Source organism: Lathamus discolor, chromosome 5 (genome assembly GCF_037157495.1).
Source record: "Lathamus discolor isolate bLatDis1 chromosome 5, bLatDis1.hap1, whole genome shotgun sequence".
Lineage (NCBI taxonomy): Eukaryota > Metazoa > Chordata > Aves > Psittaciformes > Psittacidae > Lathamus > Lathamus discolor.
In genome coordinates this window covers 90396037-90418639 of record NC_088888.1, presented here as the reverse complement: position 1 = coordinate 90418639, position 22603 = coordinate 90396037, and the positions used below count along the sequence as shown (strand labels likewise).

At 37.9% G+C, this 22603-nt stretch overlaps 1 protein-coding gene across 1 annotated transcript in view; it reads left to right on the top strand.

Annotated features, from left to right (window-relative positions):
* DLGAP2 (DLG associated protein 2) overlaps positions 1-22603 on the top strand; it is a 149406-nt gene that overhangs the window by 91553 nt on the left and 35250 nt on the right. Inside the window, exons 4-5 of the mRNA XM_065679172.1 lie at positions 6595-6742; positions 10337-10556. Coding sequence (XP_065535244.1) covers positions 6595-6742; positions 10337-10556 — 368 coding nt within the window. The remainder of the gene's footprint in view (positions 1-6594; positions 6743-10336; positions 10557-22603) is intronic.

Sequence of the window (22603 nt, the reverse complement as noted above, 5' to 3'; positions counted from 1 at the left end):
CAGCTCTGAGGTTAGATTTCCCACATCAGACTTTTTTCTTATTACACGCACATCCTGCATGATTTGGAGGACAGGCTTTATTGAGCCTACATCCTCTGTATCTTTGCAAGGAGTGATCAAACCACCAGACTGTTTAACTATTCTGGATGATTTCCTCTTATTCTCTTCTGCTTCATGTTGTACAAAATCCCTAAATACTTACTGACGAGAGAGATTCTGTCCTAGCAGCGATTAGTAGGCATTTCACAAGGACAGAAACAGCAGTCACCATCTCTTTGCTAACATATTCCTGCAACAAATCAAATATTCAATATCTTTCGGGCACCTTTTTAAAAAAATGATACAGGTCAATGGTGAAATATATATTTATTTTGGCCCAAATTCTCATATCTATCAGTGATCAAAGAGAAGCTCCAGTCTGGCAAAGATTAGAAAATAAGTTCTTTGCTACAGAAAAAATCACCAGATTTATGAGTACTTTCATTTTTTTTCAGAGCACCATACTAACTGTGCTATTCCAAAGGGAGAATCAGATTTAATGTCTATGCTCTCCAATGGGCTGCATGCAAGCACATCTGTGCCCCTTTGCAGAGCTCTATTGACTTCAACGGGGATCCAAAGAGACACAGTATGAATTGCAGCTGCTGTACAATGGCACTGCTCACTAAGCTTAATCATTAGATTCTGGTCAATGAGTTATTTCATGTACCTAAAAAGACGTAGTTAAGATAGATCCAGATAGAGAAATGAATATCCATTGAAATGCAAATCCCTCAATAAAGTAGATGTTGATAACTAATGCTACCTTGCTAATCCTACTGCAACTCCCTTTTAGGTGTCCAAGATGAATTCTTTTACAAATTTTATCTTTTTGTCCCGGAATTATACTTCTGAATTGCATATGCTGATTTAAACAGAAATGATTGTACATTCTTGAATGTTCCCATTCATTCTCAGATTTTTGGACAAATGCAGGCATGATCATGAAAAGAAAAAGGTATGATTTTAGATTATTACAATTCCAAAAATTAATTTGATGGAAAATGGACTGTCTTTATATCTGATTCTCTCTTAAAAAACCTGATAGACCCAGTCAGACTCAGAAGGTGACTTTCTTGCTGCAACTTTCAGAGGCCTAGGAAGATTTAATTCACATTTTGTACATTCTTGACTCAGGGTACACTGGTGGCTGAACATTTGACAGAAAACAGGTACTCTGGGGGCTGGTAGCTATTTTGAATGTGAGTAGATCAAGAAATGACCTTGGCAAGTGTATGACATTTGCTGCATTGCTGGCAACATGTTCATACTTTTTTAAGCAAAGGTATTAGGTTTATGACAAGTATATTATACCAAGTATGTTCTATCAATCACTTATTATAAAATACAGATGGTAAAAAAAAAAAGCAGCAGTGTGACAGAGATCCCTTTCTCAGGAACCATATGCCCCATGTTCCCATTAGGGCTGTATTGACTGCCAAGTGCTTTTTCTCAGGGAGAAGCTAGGGGGGTTCTTTTGTTTTGTTTTGACCCTGAGTTAGCTATAAGCTGTAAAACTATGTCAGCCTCTAAATCTGGCATTTCAAGGTGTCCTAAAAGTGAAATCTTATTGTTTTATTGTCAAACATATTTTTTAATCAAATGACAAAAAGATGCAGTGGCTGCATAAATTATGGCACAGTGATGTGTGTTGTAATTGTAGCTTAAAGTAATACTTGTCATACAGCAATGACAAGAGACTTCAGGAAAGATGCTACAAACCATCCTGGGTATTCATCAACATCATAACTCAGTAATGACAAAGCATGGGCTGAGTGCTGCACAAAGTGTTAGACTTTGAGTGGTGCAAGGTGCAAGTAGGAATTCCTCAAATCCCCCTGCAGCATATGCTGAAGTCATTGGACTGCTTCAGGCACTGTCCATGGTTATATGACCTTTCTAAAAGTTATATAAATCAATGGAATGTAGGGAAAAAAAAATCAAACCAAAACAAACAAGGTTAGCTGTTTACTGGCTATAAAGAAAGCATCTTACTCCTTTTAAAAATGCGCAGCTAATAGAGGAGGAAATAGATGGCTAAATAATAGATGGCTACAGAGAAGAAAATATGAGTCCTTCTCTTATCATTAGTCAGTGCTTGATTGCAGCTATTGGATTAGCTTACATGATTGTTCCTTTCATTAAAACGTGTTCTAAATAGCTCTCTAGTTCTACAAGTCTTCTGTTAGAATGGCATAAGTAGGGAAAAGATCAGGAGATGAATATGTGCTCTTCCCTCTCCTGAAATCTCTTGACAAACATTATTAAATGCTTTCTGGTTACAACACATATAAAATTAAACTTCCTCCTGCATTTTTATTGCACTGAGTTCTGTTAAGGATGGCTATAAGACATCAAAACAGTTAGTTTGTACTTTAAAGAGAAGAGTTTTTGGGTTTGTGGAAGCTAATGTCCTCAGTGAGAGAGCAGGATTAGACGGCTGTAGCAGGGGTGAGCTGGACTCTGTTGACAGAGGTGTTAAGGGTACTTTTGTAATCTGCAGAGGACCAAAGTAGGAGAAGTGGCTCAATTCTGGCTTCTGCAAGTGTGTTTTGGGAGATCTTGAGCAGGACAGCTGGGTATTAGGATTCTAGAGAGCAATAGGGATTAGGATGTGGGTTGGTCAAGAATGAAGGAAAGTATACTTGGAGATTTTAGTAAAAGCATGTTCTGGAGCTGGAGGAAGGGGCAGCTTTCAGATAGGAACAGCAGGGCGTGAGGTTTGTATACGGAGGCCTGAGTTTTTGCAGACTAGGGGAATCCAAGAAAAGGGAGGCTGTGATGCAAGACTTTTAAAAATGCTAAGCAGGAACTCTTTTTTTTTATTCCTGCCTCTTCCCTTATTCATCTTTGTTGTTGTTGGCATTTGCAGCCTAACCTCTTTCCCATTCATTCTGTTTCAGGGTGACATGCTATCCCAGATATGCTAACAGATATGCTACCACATATATTGTCCCAGATAAGCATACCTTATAGCTCACTTTATGCACTTACAATATTTTGTCCTTCCCGAATACGCTCAGGCAATCTGCTGAGTGCTGACAGTGCTGTGGCAAATTTAGCTATCTTCACTGGGAGTCCTAAGACTCCACTTTTAGAGTGGAGGTTCTCAAGAGCTGGAAGGTTACTACATGGGTTTGCTTCATTCTCAAATGTTCCTTTGTGCTTTGAGCCTTGCTTACAGCTAAAATACTCTTCATTAAATTGAAGACCTATTCCTAGCTGCCCTGGAATTCCTCTGAAGCTAATGGAAAAGGGAAAGCAACACTTGAGCGAGAAAAAGCTTTTAAAGGGGAATCCATGTCTACAATCTGGTCTTTCTGGAAAAGCAGCTGAGGAAAGAGCTGGCATACTAATTTAATTTTTCCTATTAGTCTCATCCTCTTCTTTTTCCATAGTACTGAACTTTAGAGTCACCTCCTTGATGTTAATGTGTGTATTTGTCTTGTAGTCCTGGAGATGAACTGTCAAGGCATCTCATTTGCTCATGTTTCTTTTGCCCTTCTTCAATGATCCTCTGGAATATAAGATAATCTACTAGAGAGGATAAAAGAAAATAATTTTCTTTTATCAAAGTGGTAGAGTTGTGGTGTTTTGAAAATGAAAGTCAAAGCTTATAGATAGCATGGATGTCATTAAAAAGCCAGCATTTACCAGTGTTGTGTGGTGAGTGTTTCGTAGCATTGTTGACAAAGAAAGTTCCAACAACAGATAGTGACAAGTGAGACCAACGTTCCCATGTAACTTTTGGTTCTTTGGTGTTTTGGTTCTGGATCATTTTTATAGCAAAGTCATCATTTTTGCCATGCATTGATGTGTTTATCGTAGAAGATAGCTTTGAGTGTAGGTCTTAGAAATGAAATCTAATCATTTCTTTTGACTAGGAAAATTTCAAAGTATTAATCAAATGGATATGAAATTCCTTTTGCAGCCTAGTGTATGTAACACTTTTATTTTGCTACAGTCCTATTAATCAATTTATCTTCTCTGTCAGGTGAAAAATTATTTAACTATCAGGGAATGTCCAAACTCATCCATGAAAACTCCACAGCTTAGCACTACCATGGAATACTGGGCTTCTTTCCCTAAGAAATTGTTGCTGTAGAAATTGTTGATTGCATTTAATGATAGTGATTCCTCACAAGGAACTGGAATGTGCGTAATAGAATACTAGGTTGCTGAGCATTACTTAGCAAAGGAGACAGTTATTAGGATCCAGTTTAAATTAATTAATTTTTAAAGATTTTAGAAAATTATTGCTTCCATCTTTTCTTAATGTGGCCCATGTTTTAATGAAGAAACCTCAAACATCTCTTTCACAGACTGTTCCTGAACTCAGAATCCCAGATTTTGCCACCTAATAACAAGCAGAAGGTCCAGAGGGAGCTCATCTAACTGTTCTAAAAAAAGTTAAATTAACAATACCAGACAGATTTGGTAAAGCATACGCAAAAATCAGAATGGCACAAAAAAGGTGATAAACATCAACCTGCTGCCTGTAGAGGAAGGGAGGTTTATTTATATCCAGCAACGAAATATAGATAGGAAGGCTCTGCACCACTTCAACTGATCTATTATATTTGTCTTCATATCCATGGGAACAAAAAAAGAAAAAGAAAGTGCTGCTACAGTTCCTGTTTTCATCACCTAAACCCAAATTAGACCCACTATCAGATGGCTATATTAATCTGCAAATCAGTTCCACTGCAATGAGTTAATTAACCTCCGATCACATGCCTGCATCAATCTCATGCATTTTCATTTTGGTTTTAGCAGTTACAGCGTAGTTTCACCATAGTTTACCTCCGTCATGATGTTACAGAGGTATTCCATAGAAATCACTGAATAAAGACAGGAACAAAAAAAAAATAGTTTTTTCTCCATGGAAATTTCTGAAGAATTAGGAAAAAAAATAAAAATGCCTTCCTTGCACCAAGATGAAAACAAAACCTATCCTTTTTCACTGAAAAGGGCAGCCTGTCTTAGAGGAGCAGATAGCTCAGCCATTGCCAAATGCCCTGTGGAAGCATGGCTATGTCTATGTTGACCCTGAGATGGCTAAGTCAGGGAGAACACATGGAAGTACTTGAGAACTGATCTCCCAAGTATAAGGTCAGAAAGATCTAATAAACCCGTATGCTCTTGTAGCTGGTGATTTGAGGGGACCTTGGGTCATCACATGTCCAACATCAAAGGACACGACCACACAGGGAGCTGGAGCTGAACACTATTTGCTTCTCAAAGCCATGATTGAAGGTCTGAGATTCCTCACCGAGTGGTCCTCAGGGACTGAATCCACTCCAGAATCAGGTTTTGTTCAGTTACTGAGGAAGGCTGAGTCCTCCTTCAAGCATCAGCCTATGGTCATGCCCAGTGTTTGATAAGAAACGAGGTCTAAGAAACGAGGTCCTGGTTTGTGCCTCATTTTGCACTGGGAGTTGAACCTGTGCTTTCTCGTTCACTGAGTGGCCTGGTCCTTCCAGAGAGGAAGCTTCCGCTTTCACAGGGGAATTTCTGGCAGCCCAGACATGTCACAGCCATTGCTGGGCTGAGTAACTGCCAGCTCAGCTCGAAATAACTGTGGTGCCAATCTTGACAGATGTTCAACTGTCACAAATGTATTGTTCCCAGAAACTGTGTTTTTGTTAAAGTTATCTTTAGGGAATAAATATTAAAACTGCCTTTTTACCACATGAAACCCGGCATTATCTGAAACATTAATGAATTTATGCACTGGTGTCTAGAGGTGACTGTCACGTGATGACTAAAATCTGATTTCCAGAGGTTCTCAGAACTCTGGTAAACCTTGGTTGTGACCTTCATTTTTTTAAATTTCGTATTCAATGCAATGTACTTCTCTTTGACTTACTTATTTTCCTGGAATCATGGGTAATGTCAATATATTGAACATGAAACACGAACACTGTTATACCCTTGTAGCGAAAGCATACTGAAAGGGTCTCAGTGTGTTAAGGTCTGTCTCCCAAACTGGGATATGTGCTATAAGGAAAGTGTTTCTAGAGCTTTGTGTGGTTGCTCTGAGTACCTTATTAATCTTCTTTTTTCTTTTTTTTTTTTTAGCTGAACATGGGATATTTTGATCTTTTGTAAAAATATTTCAGTCCTTTGAAGATAAAAGGTCTCTTGATGCCTAACACCCTGATGAAAAACAGATGACAAGTAGCAGATTTTGTCTATGAAGAAAGATTTTTAGTTACTTTGGTTTGCACCTTAGCTCTGGTTCTTGTGCTGTTGACCTAGACATTCTCTTTTAGGAAAGTTCAACATTAATAGCCAGGAGGATTGATGATGTTTAAATACAGTGAACACTTAAAATTTCAATCATCCGGGTGGCAGAACTGCAGAGAGATTCTTTGCCTGTGCTAAGGTGTTTCACTACAACAGATCTGTGATGCTTTATAGACAGAGAGATTTGGACCCTGGGGAATGGATTTGTTAAGTCTCATACAAATTACTGTCTTTAGTATCTTAATTGATTCCATCTGTAGTCTTACACCCTTTCCTTTTTTTTTTTTTTTCCTCTTTCCTTTGTAGTCAGAGCTACCTTCAAACTGCAAGTGACGTGCCTGGGGGTCACAACCTGGATCCCTCTGCAAACTACAATTCCCCAAAGTTTCGCTCAAGGAATCAGAGCTATATGAGAGCAGTGAGCACGCTCAGTCAGGCCAGCTGTGTTAGTCAGGTGGGAAATTCTTGTTATAACTTTGCTTATAGGTTAATTGCAGATGCAAGAGTTGTTACTAGTGGATGGTTTTAGTTGTTGGGCTTTCTTTAATTAATAGCTAACCGAGGATGCAAATTGCCAAAGTAATTCAGTTCTAAGGAATGCAACCCTTGTGCAAAATTTCAAGGGAAATACTGAATGCTAGAAGCAAAGGGGCACTGTCACTCACAATATTTTTCATTAAAAATATAAATACTGTTATTTTCATTTTCAGCCTATATTATATATTTAAATCATAAGAAGTCTCCGAGTGAGCATAAGAGGCACACTCCTACAATACTTACCCTCTGAAAATACCTACTCTCATTTCAGTAAATGTGAGTTGCCAGATTAAGATGTAGATTGAAATAACTGTGTTCCATAGGAGCAGTGATTCATCTCTAAACTCAATCCCTCACTCTTCTTGAATGAAAGAATAAATCCCATCAATTATTCTATGTATGGGGACTTCTGAAAAGAGACATTTTTCCACCCTGTTGATTTTATGTTACTTAGTTAGACTAATTCATGTTCAAGTGAGATACGAATCAGGCCTGAAGTGCAAGCAGCCTTATGGGTATGTGCATGTTCTGCTTAATGGAGGACTTTACATAAAATTTCCAATGTTTCTAATGGTCATTGGTCCTATCATTTCTTTCCTGTGTTGCTTCTTGAGAGGTGGGCACTGCCCTCTTCTCAGACGTGTGTTACTTCATTTTAATTTGACCATTTAGTGAGACACCAAAGGGTATAGTAGCTAATTATGCAAAATGGCTATCTTAAAAAAAGTCTTTTTTTTAAGCAATTTTATGTTAATTCACATTCATTTTGTACTGCATGGCTATTCAGGCCTGGATTCAACTCATCTAACTTGAGGCTTTTAACTAAGGCAGCGACTAAAGCTTCCTCTGTAGTTAATGGAGTGAAAGCCTTTCTTCCAGGACAACACACTTCCCGAGCAGGCTGACAGCCCTCTGAAAATGCTTGTCTCCACTGACTGTAGAGAGCTGGGAGGGACTAGTCACCTGACTAATGCTTTTCATTCAGATTCCTTAACTTATGTGGGATAAATCTAAGTATAATCTTGCATAGCACAAATCAGAATTACACAGTAAGTCATTTTCCAAACCTTTCATTATTTTACAGAGCTCCTTTGTGAAACCTGCCCCCATCATTCCCATACCTTGGTTTTCATTACTCTGGTTTGGTTATTTTCTACCTTTATTACACTCCGGTTTTGAGAAAGTTTGACAAGAATTAGATCCTGCATTCAAAGCATTTTGTTGGCTGCCACAAAACAATGCTGTAATACAGACCTATTCTAACATGTTCTGCCTCTTTGACCATGGCTATGCGTGGATATGTTCACTGAGCTGTCCATAATGATTAATGGGTTTCAGCAGTGGTTAAAATTCTTCATTCCTGTGTGCATTACCTGGAAAGATGTCCACCATAGATTTCATTTGCAGGTAGATTGCTCAATTGGCCAGATGAACTAAACCTGCTGGATACAGTTCCTTACTTTCTTTTCTAGTCTTCACTAACCTGTATAATTTTATGTCAGTCACCCACTTCTCACCTCACAGTCCAGCTGTTTCCAGACCAGTAATAAATTTATTTAATAGACACTACACAAAGTAACTGTATTAAAAAAAACAAAACAACAAAAAAACCAAGTTCTGAACCTTTACTGTTTTTGTTCTTTTTCCATGATGCCATTGTTTTCTTTTCCCACCTACATAACAGCAGTTTGTATAGTTTGTGGTATCTTTAATGTCTTTTTTGGCGAGATCTTTTTTCACTCTTGACTAAGGGTATAGTCAAGAATGATACTGGGTTCCATGGCTTATTTTTTTAATTTAAGTTTTAAAACTTCTGATTTTTCTATTGCCAATGACCTTAGTTTGAAAGAAGTGGTTAGGACTTAAATTGTTTATGAACTAAATTACCATAAATTCCCTGATCAATGATGTATGCACAGTATTTCAGAGTAAGATTTTTTTTTCCTAATCTTTTCAAGATTGCATTAGTCTACTTAACTTTATTAGAAGCAAATTTTATGAAGGGTAATGTAATTCCTTTCAGAAGAGATGTAGTAGCCAAAATGTCTTACATGAAATTAAAGTATCAGTTATTCATTATCATCAGAAGTTCCATATGAAATTTCCATTTACTTAATCAAGATCCTAAAACGTCTGAAACATTCGCACTTACTGTTTCCATAATGAATAATGTTCTAGGAACAGTAATAATGAAAAATGCACTTAGCACTTAGCAACTGTTTAGAAAAGGTAATATCAACTGGATGTTCTGTTTAGTGATGCTACAAATTTGACTTGGTATTTATAGTGATTCTGATTTCTAGCACTCTCTTTTTTAAAAACAAGAAGTCATCAGGAGGTCCTGCATTTGTCTCTCCAGTGTTAAACTTCCTATTTGATTTTATATTATCATAATTTTGAATTATTCTAGTACATTTATAGGTAGTTAGGCCCGACTTCAAAGAGCCTGTTATAAAAAAATTAGATAGAATTTAGGCACTCATCTTCAAAACTGCAATATACAGTTCCCTATTGAGAGGTTCCCTAAACCTGGCCAGCCTGCCTAAACTTTGTTTATCATAAAAGCTACCTAAAAATGCAGTTTTGCATCATGGCCAGCCTGCAGGAAGTACCATCAGGTAGACGCAGGCTCCTGCCCAACCCCTGGAGGGAGCTGGAGGGGAATGCTGAAACCCCACAAGGGGCTGACCTGGCAGGTGATGCAGGTAGGCACATGCAGTGTGCTCTGACAGGCTGGGATCCTCAGCACACTTGGTGACAGAAGTGTCAGGCTTAAAATAATGCTGCTAAAGAAAAGGTGGCAGTAGTGGCTGCATTTCATTTTCCCATGGCAGTTGAATGGCTAACCCAGGTAACCAGGAAATGAGGTAGGTTTAGGACCATTCTCAGCTGAAGCATTACTTTCTCATCTGACTACTTTTCACTCTATTTCACGCAATAGTTCTTTTTTCACTGGACACAAGGCTAGATGCAGTATTTCTGAAACCTTTCAGAAGCATCACCTCCTCTGAACTTACATGTTTTTGACTATGAGATACCTCCTTGAGCCCCTTTATAGTGAGAGGAAGATAACCTGTCACACAGGCTAAATGTCCACATGAGTAGTAGCTTTGCTGATAAGGGAGGAAGCCAGGAAGTCCACCCTCACCTTTTGAGGCTTATATTAGTATAGCTGATTTCTGTTCTCCTGTCTTGGCAGAACATGTATTTCTATCAGCACAGAGTGATCCTGTTGGTTACCATTAAATCATGCATTTATAATCCTCTGGATATGCCAAAAAATATTAAATGTAAAATCAATTTTATGGCATGTGTGATGTACTTACTATATACATATAAACAGCTGATATAAGTTAAAAAAATGTGAATGTGATCAGAAGGGATTACTACATTTTAACTATTTGCTAAAACAGTTCTTCATCAATGTACAGGTGTCCATTTGAGATGTTGAGGCCGTGATGATCACAAAAAAGCAAGTCAAAAATCAAATGCATTGTTGTTGTTTATTCAGATGAGTGAAGCAGAGGTTAATGGGCAATTTGAATCGGTGTGTGAATCAGTGTTTAGTGAAGTTGAAGCTCAGGCAATGGATGCCCTTGACCTCCCTGGATGTTTCCGAACAAGAAGCCACAGTTACTTGCGTGCCATTCAGGCAGGCTATTCCCAAGATGATGAATGTATACCTGCGATGGCATCTTCCAACATCACCTCAACTATCAGGTCAACCACAGGTAAGCAAATTACACTGACCCTTCCAATGTCCTGCATGTAAAAACATGTCTTTTTGTTTTGTAAAGGGATGTTTGACACTGGAAAAAATTTCCCTGTGTAGTGATAATTTTGACACCAGTATTCTTACATTTGTAATATGCTGTTGTGGCTACAGTCTGGAATAAGCTCCCTCCGGGGAGAACCCTGCAAACATAATATAATGACCTGGAATTTTGACCTTCATTTTCCATACAGACAGTTACCCAGATGCAACTACAAAAATGCAAGTTCAAATGATATCATTTAGCTATTATCAGACCTTTAGATATTTTTATCTCTCAAGTAATTAATCTTCTAAAAGAAATCAGTTGCACTAATTTTAACTTAGGCCCTTAAAGTAAAGAATAAAAAAGAGAAGCAAGATTTTAAATATTTGGTCTAAATACTTTCAGGCAATTAACTACGCAGGTAATTAACTACTTACTCTTAGAAAAGGTCTAACCAGTTTTATCAGTACTCTGAATCATAAACATTATGGCACGCTTTACACATCTGCTATTACTCATCAGTAACCATTATCGTGCATTGTTGTACGATTCACAGTTAGCGTCTTTGGAAGTTTTTCAAGCAACTTTATTTCTCTTGTTAGTTGCTTAATAAAGATAATAACTTTATTCATTTTAGCATATTAGCATTTAGTCTTGGTAGAGAAAATATTGCACAGATAGCAGTTAAATAATTAAAATGATATCTATAAGAAATACATATTCTTTCTTAAGTGATCAAAATTCACTTTTATGTCTCCAAATACATTAATGTCAGTTCCTAATTATGATATTTTCCTTGCCACATACTATGGAATTGTAGTGCAGGCTACCTATCTACAAAAGGTAAAAATAGAGCTCAAGATATATCACACAAAAATACTTTTTAAATTATTTGCTTGACGTATCTGTTGTATGACAGATCAGTGGGAGCTTATAAAGGAAGTAAGCTGAGGCTGAATAACATAAATCTGCGTTTCAGAAGTAGCATAAAATGTTATTTTATCTCAAGTATAGTATTTTAATTGCTATATATAACTTTCTGTACGACCAGAATTTGTGGTTTACAGTGCCACCTCTAGGGATACTTCGTTTAATTGAGATGCTGTCATGATACAAAATGAGATTTTATTGCTACCCCAGGGACTAATTTTCATAAATGTCATATGTCTGTGTGATTATTGTGAAGTAACCTTCCATGGCAAAAGACACAACTAAATATCTATTTTGGTGTCTGACTCCAGATACTGAACTGGAATACTTTCAGAATTACTTTGGTTACCAAGTTAATTGTTTTTAACCTATGCTGTTTGATTTTATGTGCTAGATAAGCCTGAAATTCTCACTGAAAGGAATTTATTTTCTTCAGGACAAAAAACTGCTGAATAATAGAATATGTTTGGGAAAATAACCAGATTAGGCAGTAAATATGTTTGCATCCCAGTGTTTTCATACCTATGAGAAATGATTCACATTGATTAGTGGTCTGCTGGTTAAATACTGTGGTTTTGAAAACTAGCCTTCGTTTCATGGCTTCTCCCACATCCTGGAAATGGTTTATCAGATCAATTTTCTTGCCCAAATATGTAATGTTTCTGCTTTGTTGTTGTGAGGTGATATTGACATTCTGGAGCAAAAAAAGGATGATGTGAGATATTTTCCTGAGCCAAAACCATTTCCAAGCCTATGCACTGTATACAGTTCTGAGTGTGGTTATGTATTCAAAATAATATCTTTGTATCACTAAGCAAAGTTTGACCTCAGCTTCTATGTAAGACAAATATTCAAATTAGAAATATTTATCTAATTTACAGGAAGAGTAAGGATTATGTGGTTCACTATTAGTTGAAAATTTCAGTTCTTTTTAAAGCCGCATCTGCAGTTCTTCCGTATTTCTCTCTTCAGCCCCTGTCACTGTGGAGGGAGATGCTTCCTTTGCTATCATTGCTATAACTCAGAAAACTCTTCTCCAGCCCTGCCTGGAAATTGCAAAAGAAATAGTTACCTGAAATGTGGAAATGGTGTTGGCAGATATTTGACATTTATGTGGGCTTCATTCAAATAAATGTCAAAAAGGTCAAAGTTTCACATCAGCATTAATTTACAATTCAGTCTTTTGAATTCCTAGGAAAATTAAATTACGTTGATTCCTTTTTAGCTTCTGATGTAGCAAACTCTTCTTGGAAAAGAAACTGAAGCAATTGCTTAGACTATTAACAGTGCTGCTATTTAATTATTACTTGAATTTTTAGTGATATAGGTCATGACTTCCCCTTATCGATGTTGTAAAGCAAATCATAACACAGGCTTAGCTAAAAATTAAGTCATGTAAAAAAAATCTAAAACAAAAAAAAAATTTGATCTATGTATTCAATTACAAAATTATGGTATAATATAGCTTGCGGTTTCCTAAAAAGTTCTTAGATGCATTAACAACTTTCAGAAGGTACTAAGGTTGCAATTATAATGAATATTATGTGAGACATTATTAATAGTCTCTGTTAACAGGGTTTTCTAGTAGATGGAGCAAGAACTACCAGGAGCTAGCTCTTCTTAAATGTGTACAAATTTACAGAGAGAGCCAATGGTTCATTGGTAATATCTATGGTACTAATGAACACATTACTTTTGCACCGAAACATGTAGTTTAATTATTCATGGAACCAAGCTTTTACACTTCTGATGGAGACTGTATGAATGACAAGACACAAAGCACTATCTGTTGCTCCAGATATAAACGAATGAGAGAAGTTACAATGCAGAGGAGGCAGTCAGCATAGTTGGCACACTGTAAGCTGGACCTGGACTCTATGTGACCCCTGCTAAGACTCATATTTCATTGTGGTTAGGGCTTTTCTAGCCATTCCAATTCATTTTGTAAAGAGAGAATAAACTCAGTGAAAAATACTTTGTGTTAAAAGCCCTGAATGACAGCATATGCTTTCTGTTGCTGAACTGTATCCAGTTGCAGCTGTCAGATGCACAGCTGAGAAAATACAGCTCCAGCTGCTGCTGCCTCCCACCTTGTCCTTCTGTCACAGACAACATGTAATTTCCTGAATAGGAAGTCACAGAGCGCAGTAGTCATCCTAACTGCTATTGCCTTATGTCTTTGCTACTCTTGCAGCAGTGGTTCACTTTTCAGGAAGAGTTCATAAAATCTAGGTCACTTTTCCAGGTAGTTCCAGCTTAGTTCTGTATTGTCTGAGCCTATCTGTATGTATATAAGCTCCGCTGTCAGCTTGGAAAGCTCCTTCCTGGTAATATGTGGGTAGTGCAGCAGAGCCCTGCAGGAGGTGTGCAAGCTACCTGAGGTATCAGACTGTGCTACCACCAGCTCAGTGTGTAGTGAGCCCTGGCTCCATAGTCCTGCTGGAAAACAGAGGGCAGTAGGCTGGGAGCAGTGCTGCAGTAACATGTTATCCCACCTGCAATACCTATCTTGTCTAATTGAAAAGTAATTCAATCACCTTGGTGCAGCTCTGGATTGTACTATGAAGATACAACCAATGAGGAGGTCTGGAAGATATTAACAACTCTACTCCCTTTTTCCCCTTCACCTGAGAGCATAATTTTATTTTTTTTCTTTTTTTTGTAACATGTCCTATATGTAGAAAGAGTCTTGCATATGACTTACTCCGTATGTTATAGAATATTTCAGAATGTTTCCTCAGGATTTTTCCTGCTGATGTTTGGTTTTACCCTGAATGCAGAAATATTTGCAATGGTGCTGGAGGTAGCAGTTAGGATGGTCTGTTGTGAAGCAGAAGAACATGCTAAAACCCCTTCTGTGACACATAGAATCATTTGACATTTGTATATTTGGCCATCCAGGGTAGCCTGAACACCAGGTTATCATCTGTTTAGATGTGGGAGGCACACTCAGTTTCTTCTGGTGGCATTAGTATACACTATATTGTGAGAGATACTGCTGCTTTAGCCTGCTGCTCAGGATACTCAGCCATTAGGTGGGATATCTGCTCAGTGCACATTTGAAACAGCTAAAGCAGAAAAGACTAAAAATCCAATAAGGATGAACTGAAGCACTCCAGCCATTGGTATGGAATCCTTCTCCAGCAACAAGCACTGAGTGGCCTCAGTTAAGTTCTTCAGCTTTCAGGCTGACTGATAAATAAAAGGGCACAACCTTTTCAGTTTCTTAAAATTCCTTCACATTTTCATCTAACCCAAGTATTTCGGCTACAGCTGTATTTTTTGATGAATGGGTCAATGATAGACAAAGTCCACTTAGCTATGGATTTTAGCAAAATGAGGTTTGGGTCACAGTACATAAAGACTTCCTGGATTTCTGTCCTATGTTAAGTGTCAGTCCAAGATCACTTCTGTTTCAGGGATTTCCAGCTGATCTTGAGAGAAACAGAATGAAGTACTGCTGATTTCAAAGGATATAGTTACTAGCCTTAAGTGGCCAGTATGTTCATGGATTACAACTTCATTTTTCTAGAAAACGTAGCATACTGCAAACCTGTCAGATCAGTTGTATATGCACCTCCTTTTATCTAATTCATAGTAGATGGCTCTGCTAAACTCACTCTTACAAAAGAGTCCACTGCAAAAGACAAGTAGGGAACTGTCTTTTGTCCATTTTACTTTTCTCAGCTAGTGAGACTCTGCTTGGCAATGAGTAAACTTCGGAGAATTCCACGCTTACTGAACTATTGAGCACTGATTCCAAAATCAATTAATTCAAACAAGGTCACATTGCATGAGGGAGTTTTCAATTACAGCTCATACAATTACTCAGAATGCCTGAGGAACTGCAGGTTTCCTTTTTCCTGACTTAAAGCTATTTTCAGCTTTCCATTTTCGAAATAAGGGGCTACATAGGGTGAATTTTTAGAGCACGTTTGATATTTAGCCACAAAACCCTCCTTGACGATAAATAGATTACATGGTCGTGTACCTACAAACATAAAGGCATAAGAGTGTGATATTTCATTGAGAAGTTGTACTGTTCCATGGTACAGCTACCCCTGCAGACTGATTCTGGTTGCTATCTGAACACTAATGACAGTAGGTATTCTTTTTGGGTTTGTTATTAGGTTGGGTTTTTTTTTTTCAAACACAAAGCAGGCAAAAGTTTAAGTCATCATACTACTACATATGGTGCTATTGCAGTTCAGTGAATTTCAGTGAAGGGTCACTAAGAAGAAAGGTCACTAAGAGAGAAGGTCTTGAGCTTCTCTCCCATGAGAAAAGGATAAGATAACTGGGATTGTTCAGCCTGGAGAAGAGAAGACTCAGAGGGGATTTTATAAACATATATAAATACAAAAATCTGAAGAACACACTCCCCAGTTCCTAAAACAAACATGTTTTATTATCAATAAATGTGTAATTTCCTTTCATTTCCTTAAGAATGAGATACTTCATCCAGGTGGCTACTGAGATATTCTTAATCAAACCCACTTTGGCTAGGAAAACCCAGCCAAATGTGGGAAAACATATGCATGAAGTAACATCTCCACAATTTCTGTTCTCTATATAGAAATAAATGTTGAGTTTTAGAGGTTTTGGCTGGTATCCATTGCTAAGTAATAGCTAGCAGTGGTATCTACAACAGGTATGTTTAAAACCACAAAACCAAAAAAGTCCAAATAAGATACAGAAGGCTGTTGTCCCAATTATAATTTGCCTGTTGACTTTGCTTAATTACTGTTGGGGCTCTATGTAAATATCTGGCACTCTAACTCTCTGCAGGAAGCATACCATAGATCTCTGTGAGCATTTGGGGATCCTGAGTTAATACTTTGATGCTATGCCAACTTCTGTGCCTATACTGGGAGAATAAATCTTATATTAACAAAGGTTGAGCCCTGGTCTACACTTGAATACCCACACATAATTTTCATTGCTCTGGGTGTATCTGGGGGAAATAATTAGTCTTTAATTCTTTTAAATAGATTGAATTTCTGCTGCTATGATGACACTTGCTCTTGAATAGCAACTCTACGTGGTGGACCCTGGGAGTCATATAACGATAGAATGGTTTGAGCTGGGAGGGACCTTAAAGATCATCTATTTCTAACCCCGTGCCACAGGCAGGGTCATGTTCCACTAGATAGACCTGGTTACTCAAAGCCCCATCCAGCCTGGCCTTGAACACTGCCAGAGATGGAGCATTCACAGCTTCCTGGGGAGAACTCTTCCAGTGCCTTATCACCCTCACAGTAAATAATTTCTTCCTAATATCTAGTCTAAATCTACCCTTTTTCAATTCAAAGCCATTCCTCCTTATCTTGTCACTACACGCCCTTTCAAAAAGTCCCTCTCCAGTTTACACTAGGAAGAAGGTGACACTAGGAAGAAGGTCACTAGGAAGAAGGTCACTAGGAAGAAGGTGACTTCTTCCTTCACTAGGAAGAAGTTCAAGGTGTTCAACAGAGGATAGCCAAGGAGCCACTGCAACTGTTTAAGTCTGAGGTTTGCTGAGATGGAGTAAGGCTGTGCTAATCGGGTCTGCCTGGCCGCTTAGTCTCTTCACACTGATGAAGCATGGAAACAGTTGGAGCAGCAGCCAGGAGCTTTTCATGATTTTCATTCTCCTTGGTAGAGATGATCTGCAGAGACAAAGATAAAAAATTAAGTCACTGCCTACCATCTATGGTTAGTTTGAAAAATGTGTAATGAGTGTTTTTCCTTTGCTCCTGCTGTTCTGCACTTAACATAATTCCTCCGTAACCTATTAGATTTGCCAGACATCTGGTTCTTTCTTTATTAAAAAGGATACACATGCTCTCTCCCTGGCATAATTTGGCTTTAAAGCTGTTCTGTGGTATCAATTTTCACAGAGTTTTCTCAGCTTCATTTTCTGTAGGATATTATATTAAAAAATGTATAAGAAAGAAAAAAAAATCATGCAAGGCAGGTGATTCACTGCTTAATGTTTGAAGCCTTCCTGACATGATAGAAATTAACCATGGCAGAGGTGAACCTCAGCCCAGCTATTCATCTTGAGGTTGCCAGAGGGTTTTGTCCTCAGGTGGGTCTGTGCAGCTGGGAAATGCTCACAGTGTGGCTATGTCTGGGAGTTCATCGAACTCCATTGTAGTTGCAATAAAAAAGAAGGCAGGACCCCTTCCTGCCAGTTCTTCTCATTCTGTCTTACTCCATGAATGAAAAAGACCTCTAAGGAGTCTTCTAAAAAGCTCTGCATATGTTTAATCATAGTTTCTGTTGAAGGTATATATGTCAGTAGCGATAATAATGACATGCACTGGAACTACAATGCTTGATGTGCTGGGTATACAGACATCATTTTGATTGCATTTTGACATTAAATCTTACTAGCTCTCACATAATATTTCATCCATCACAGCCTCAGTCCATCAATTCATGTAACTGATACATAACTGTCTTGATGTTGACCTTATATTCATAGAATCACGGAATCACTGCCCTTGGCTTTGTTACGCTTTCATTGCAGGAGGCTTATGAGCTGTGTTCTGCTCTACCTTCTTTACAGTAAAAAAAAAAATCTTCCAAAAACCTGTGTGTGGAGCCACAAGGGAATTCTTCTCTTGCGAGTCCTTGCAATGGCGCAGGGGCCAATAGAATATATGTAAGAAGGAGGAAAGCTGCACTTCAAAATAACAACAAACTACTTTACAGCAGGTCAGATCTCACTTCCATAGGGACACTTCCACTTCTAGTGGCTAGCAAAGCTATTTCCAAAAATGCATTATTGGGCATTTAGGGAGGGAAGTTCAGGTGCTTTCACTACTCTTCTGCCTTATGGCAAGCACATTTTGATTAATGGTCACCACTTATAAATGTGCTACTGCTGAAGAACATTATTTCTAACTTCTAAAACTGCCTTTTTCAGAACAGAATGCTAGTAGGTAGCTGCCACCCAAATCCTTCCCAATAATAGAGGCATCCGAAGGTAGAGATAGAACAAGTTTTTCACCATTTAAATGAAGCTGTATCTAGGTTTCAATGTCTCAGAGTGTTCAGTGTTTTCTGTTTCACAGTTGCCTTTAGTTTTACTTCCTGCAAATTTTATGGGGGTTTTAACATAAAAACCTCTTGGGATACTTGAGGCTCTCTGCCAGTCTCTCAGCAACTTCCATCCTCTATTTTCACTTACCTGAAATTGAGCTTGTACTGAAGTCTCCATTTCTGTGTCAGGAATTTTATTTAGGCTCACATCTGCCTTAGAAGGGCAATTGAGAAACCTGAGACTTAAAACATAATTGTAAGAGGATTACAGAAAATAAAGATGCTGAAATTGATTACAAGGGCACAACCAGACAGAATTAGCCTTTGGCCAGGCAGGTTATCTGAATGGTATGGGGTTTGCCTCCAGATTAACATAGATGCTTTCATGCAAACTAGTAATCTAAGTTCCCAAGACAATAAATTCAGATTAGTTGGAGGCACTTGGCTGGTGACATTTGGGACCTACGAGAGTTGCATCAGTTTAGACAAGCAGCTTGTAGGCTAGGCAGGAGGGCCTATGACCTCTAAAAAGGTGTTAGAAAAACATGTTTAGGTGATTTTAACTCAGACGAAATGTAGCATATGGATTCTGTTGTGCACCAGCAGGGTGAACAAGCCCATATGTATACTGAGGAGCCTTATACTCACTTAATAGCACCCCGATACTTTCCAACAAACTGTATTCACTGTAGAGCCAAGGTTTAGCCTCAGTATACAGTCCATTAAAATATACACACTGGAAACCAAAATTATAAGAGCAAGACAAGCAGCTCATTACTGCTCCTCAAGGGCAACTAGAGGACAACCAAACAGGGTTAGGAAAGGTACTGAGTTTGAACTGAGTAACCTATCATTCAGCATTCTAGATCTGAAAATGGAATATTAAGGACATGTTAACAAGTCACTGTTTTTATATGCATTTTGTTACCATTTGGGACAGTTCTGTGTCCAGAAAAACACATATATTTCCACTGTCTTCTTCCCACATTAAAAAAAAAAAAAAAACAACAAAAAACCCACAAAAAAACCCTACATTAAAATTTAATTCATAAAAATTCATCTCATCAATTATGTATATCTAAAATGTAACTGTCAAAGACAGACACACTAATGGCCTATTATAGTCAATGAAATGCTATTTGTTTCCTTTAGGACTGGTATCTATTAGGAAAGAAGTTGTCTTCTGGGCATCCCTCTTTCTCACTGTTGTCTACACAAATAGTCTACAATGAGAGCATAGCATAGGTAGCTAACTTTTACAAATCTGAGACAAACATCACCCCTATTGAAACTGCATTACGGGCTGAATCCAAAGGTTAAATCCTGGTCCCACTGAAAACAAAGATAACTGAGAAAGCCATGCTCTGACTTTACAGGGTTGAGAGCTCAAAACCCAGAAGCACCATTTGCTGCACGTAAATGACAGGGCTGGCAGCCTGCAAGTAGCTTTCTGAACAGTCATTTTAGCACTGGTACTGACTCCATCTGCATCTTGGGTAAAATGATTTCTTGATTTGACGACTGCCTATATTGTTACCAATCTCAAGACTGCACTTTGAGATTGTGTCCAAACTTGTAGCTCTCTGTAGATTCAAAGAATGATTTAAAGGTATTGAATTACATTTAATTAAAATATTTTGTAAGCAGTTAAATTCTTTCGTGTAGGACCATTATCATAATGCACTCTTAAAATTATTCTACTGTGAAGCACTTCCCTAAGATTAAGCAAATAAGCTGTTTTTCTCCTCCTATTCAGTTTAAAATTCCTTACTGTAAGTTAAAGAAAATACCAAGCAGCACGTAGCTATGGGAAGAATGAGAATAGAAAATACACAAGCAAAACCAATGGTAAGCCTACATATGTCCATGAGTGGGCTTAGGAGGCTGATGGCAATTATGTGACTTGAGTGATAAGGCTATGTGGGAGTTCAAGAAGAGATATTTTTATTATTTTAAAGTACAGCATTACAGCAATATTGGTTTGATTCAACTGAAAAATGTTTTCAATTTTTTCTATTTATGTCAATATGAAAAGTAAGAGTCCAGTAAGAGTCTTTTGGAGCTCTTTTTTCTCTTTGTCTCTTACTGTTTTGATGATGTGACAAATGCCATCTGTATTCCTGAAGAGCTGCACAGAGTATAGGTAAAGGTCTTTTCTGAAACCAAAAAACTGAGATGGTGGGGTTTAATGCAACTTCAGTATTTTAGAGGCACAAAGGAACTATTTAGAAGAGCAATACAGCTGTCAGCACTTTGCCATGCTGCCTACAGGCTGCTGGTTAGGCTATAATTTCTCGCTAATTAACTGATCTAAAATAAAACCTTTTGTAACTTGTCCATCAGCAATCCATGAGGTTTGTGTTGCCCACATCTCTTTTAACTTTGGCAATGGCTTACAGTTTCTGATCTTGATGTCTTGTTTGATTTGCATTTCTGTTTTGTGACTAACATTAATTACACTGCCAAAACAGATTTTATCATTTATGTAACATGGGCTGCCTACAGACCTAAGTTTCCTCAGTATGGAGGTAACAACTTACACACTGAATGGCTTGATTACAGTAATTCCTTTTATACTGTTCTCCTCCTGGGAGACTATAGTGTGTACTTAGACTTCAGCTTTTTCCAAATTTAGTGGTCACATTTCCACTTAATTGTTAGCTTCCTGTACAAAATCAGATAGATGTGTGAAACTTAAGCCTAAAAGGGTCTACTCTGAATATTTAGTCTAACCTGGTGCACACACAGATTAAAAACCCCACAAACTCATCCAGCAATTTTGCCTTACCCCAGTAAATTCTGAATGAGGTTATGTGTCATGCTAAGGATTTCAGTCTTTTTTTTCACAAGTGCTATATCAATTCTGTTTAGCAGAGAGATGTCAAAACCAGATGCTACTTAAAAAATAGCATTTTATATGGGGTTCGACAGCAGTGACTCAGTGGTGTGCTATTTTGAAAAACTCTTAAATATAGTCACATACAAAAAACAAATCTTATCTATGTCACTATGTTATGACAATGGTCCAGATCCTGGGTTTATGTGAATTGGTCTGATTTCACTGACTTCAATATTAACAACATGGTCTTGTCCTTGTGCAATCAATTTAACAGAAATAAATTGCTTTTAATACATCTGTGGACATACAAAGGGATCTTGAACAAAACTATTACAGGTGGTATGTAGTAGCTCAAGCAGAAGAGATCAAGGAGTTGGAAATTAGGAATCAGTCATTAACGCAGGCTTTAACAGCCAGCTCAGAGGAGATGTGGAGCAAAGGAGGTGAAGCTCCCACTTTTCCAATGAACACAGGTAACAGAAGTGAGGAGAGGTTATTTCCCAGTGCATACCAGAGTCCTACCAGTGCTATCACACAGACAGAGCTTTTCTCTCCCCCCTTTAGTAATTTCAAAATTAGATATCATGATCTGAGCTAGTTGCCCTTGATTGTCTTTACAGTTGATGGAGAATAGTAGGCACCTGCATAAGATGATTCATTTCCTGGTAAAATAAGTATCTAAGATGGGTGAGAATTGCACCCCGGATTGCTTGTTTTTCCCACAGTAATTCTAAAAGAGATCAGACAACTAACTTGGACTTGGATGACTGTTTTTTAAGTGACTAATGTGAGGTGAGATGGATTACCATGTATGGTTCTCAAATACTGTCTTGAAGGTATGATATAATTCATTGCTACTAAAATATTCTACTTTACAAACAAGCACAGGATGAATGCAGCATTTTAACCCCACGAACTATGGCAACATGAGGCCATACATTAACATCTTACTTTAGGATGTAACAAATATCCAGGCTCACTTAATCATAATACAGGTAAAATGACTCATCAGGAGAAAGGTTAGGAAGTTACAGTTGCCTACCACCCAAGCAATGCTTTGGGTTATTTATTTTAAATAAAATGCAGCCCATCATATAAACTGTGCTGATAAAATTCATGTATGTGTAAGCAGTCCTTCCAATAAAATAGCTCAAAAAAATACCACTGTGAATATATAGCTGTTTCTCACTGCTTAATCTGGAAAGCAAGAAACAGGGCTCTT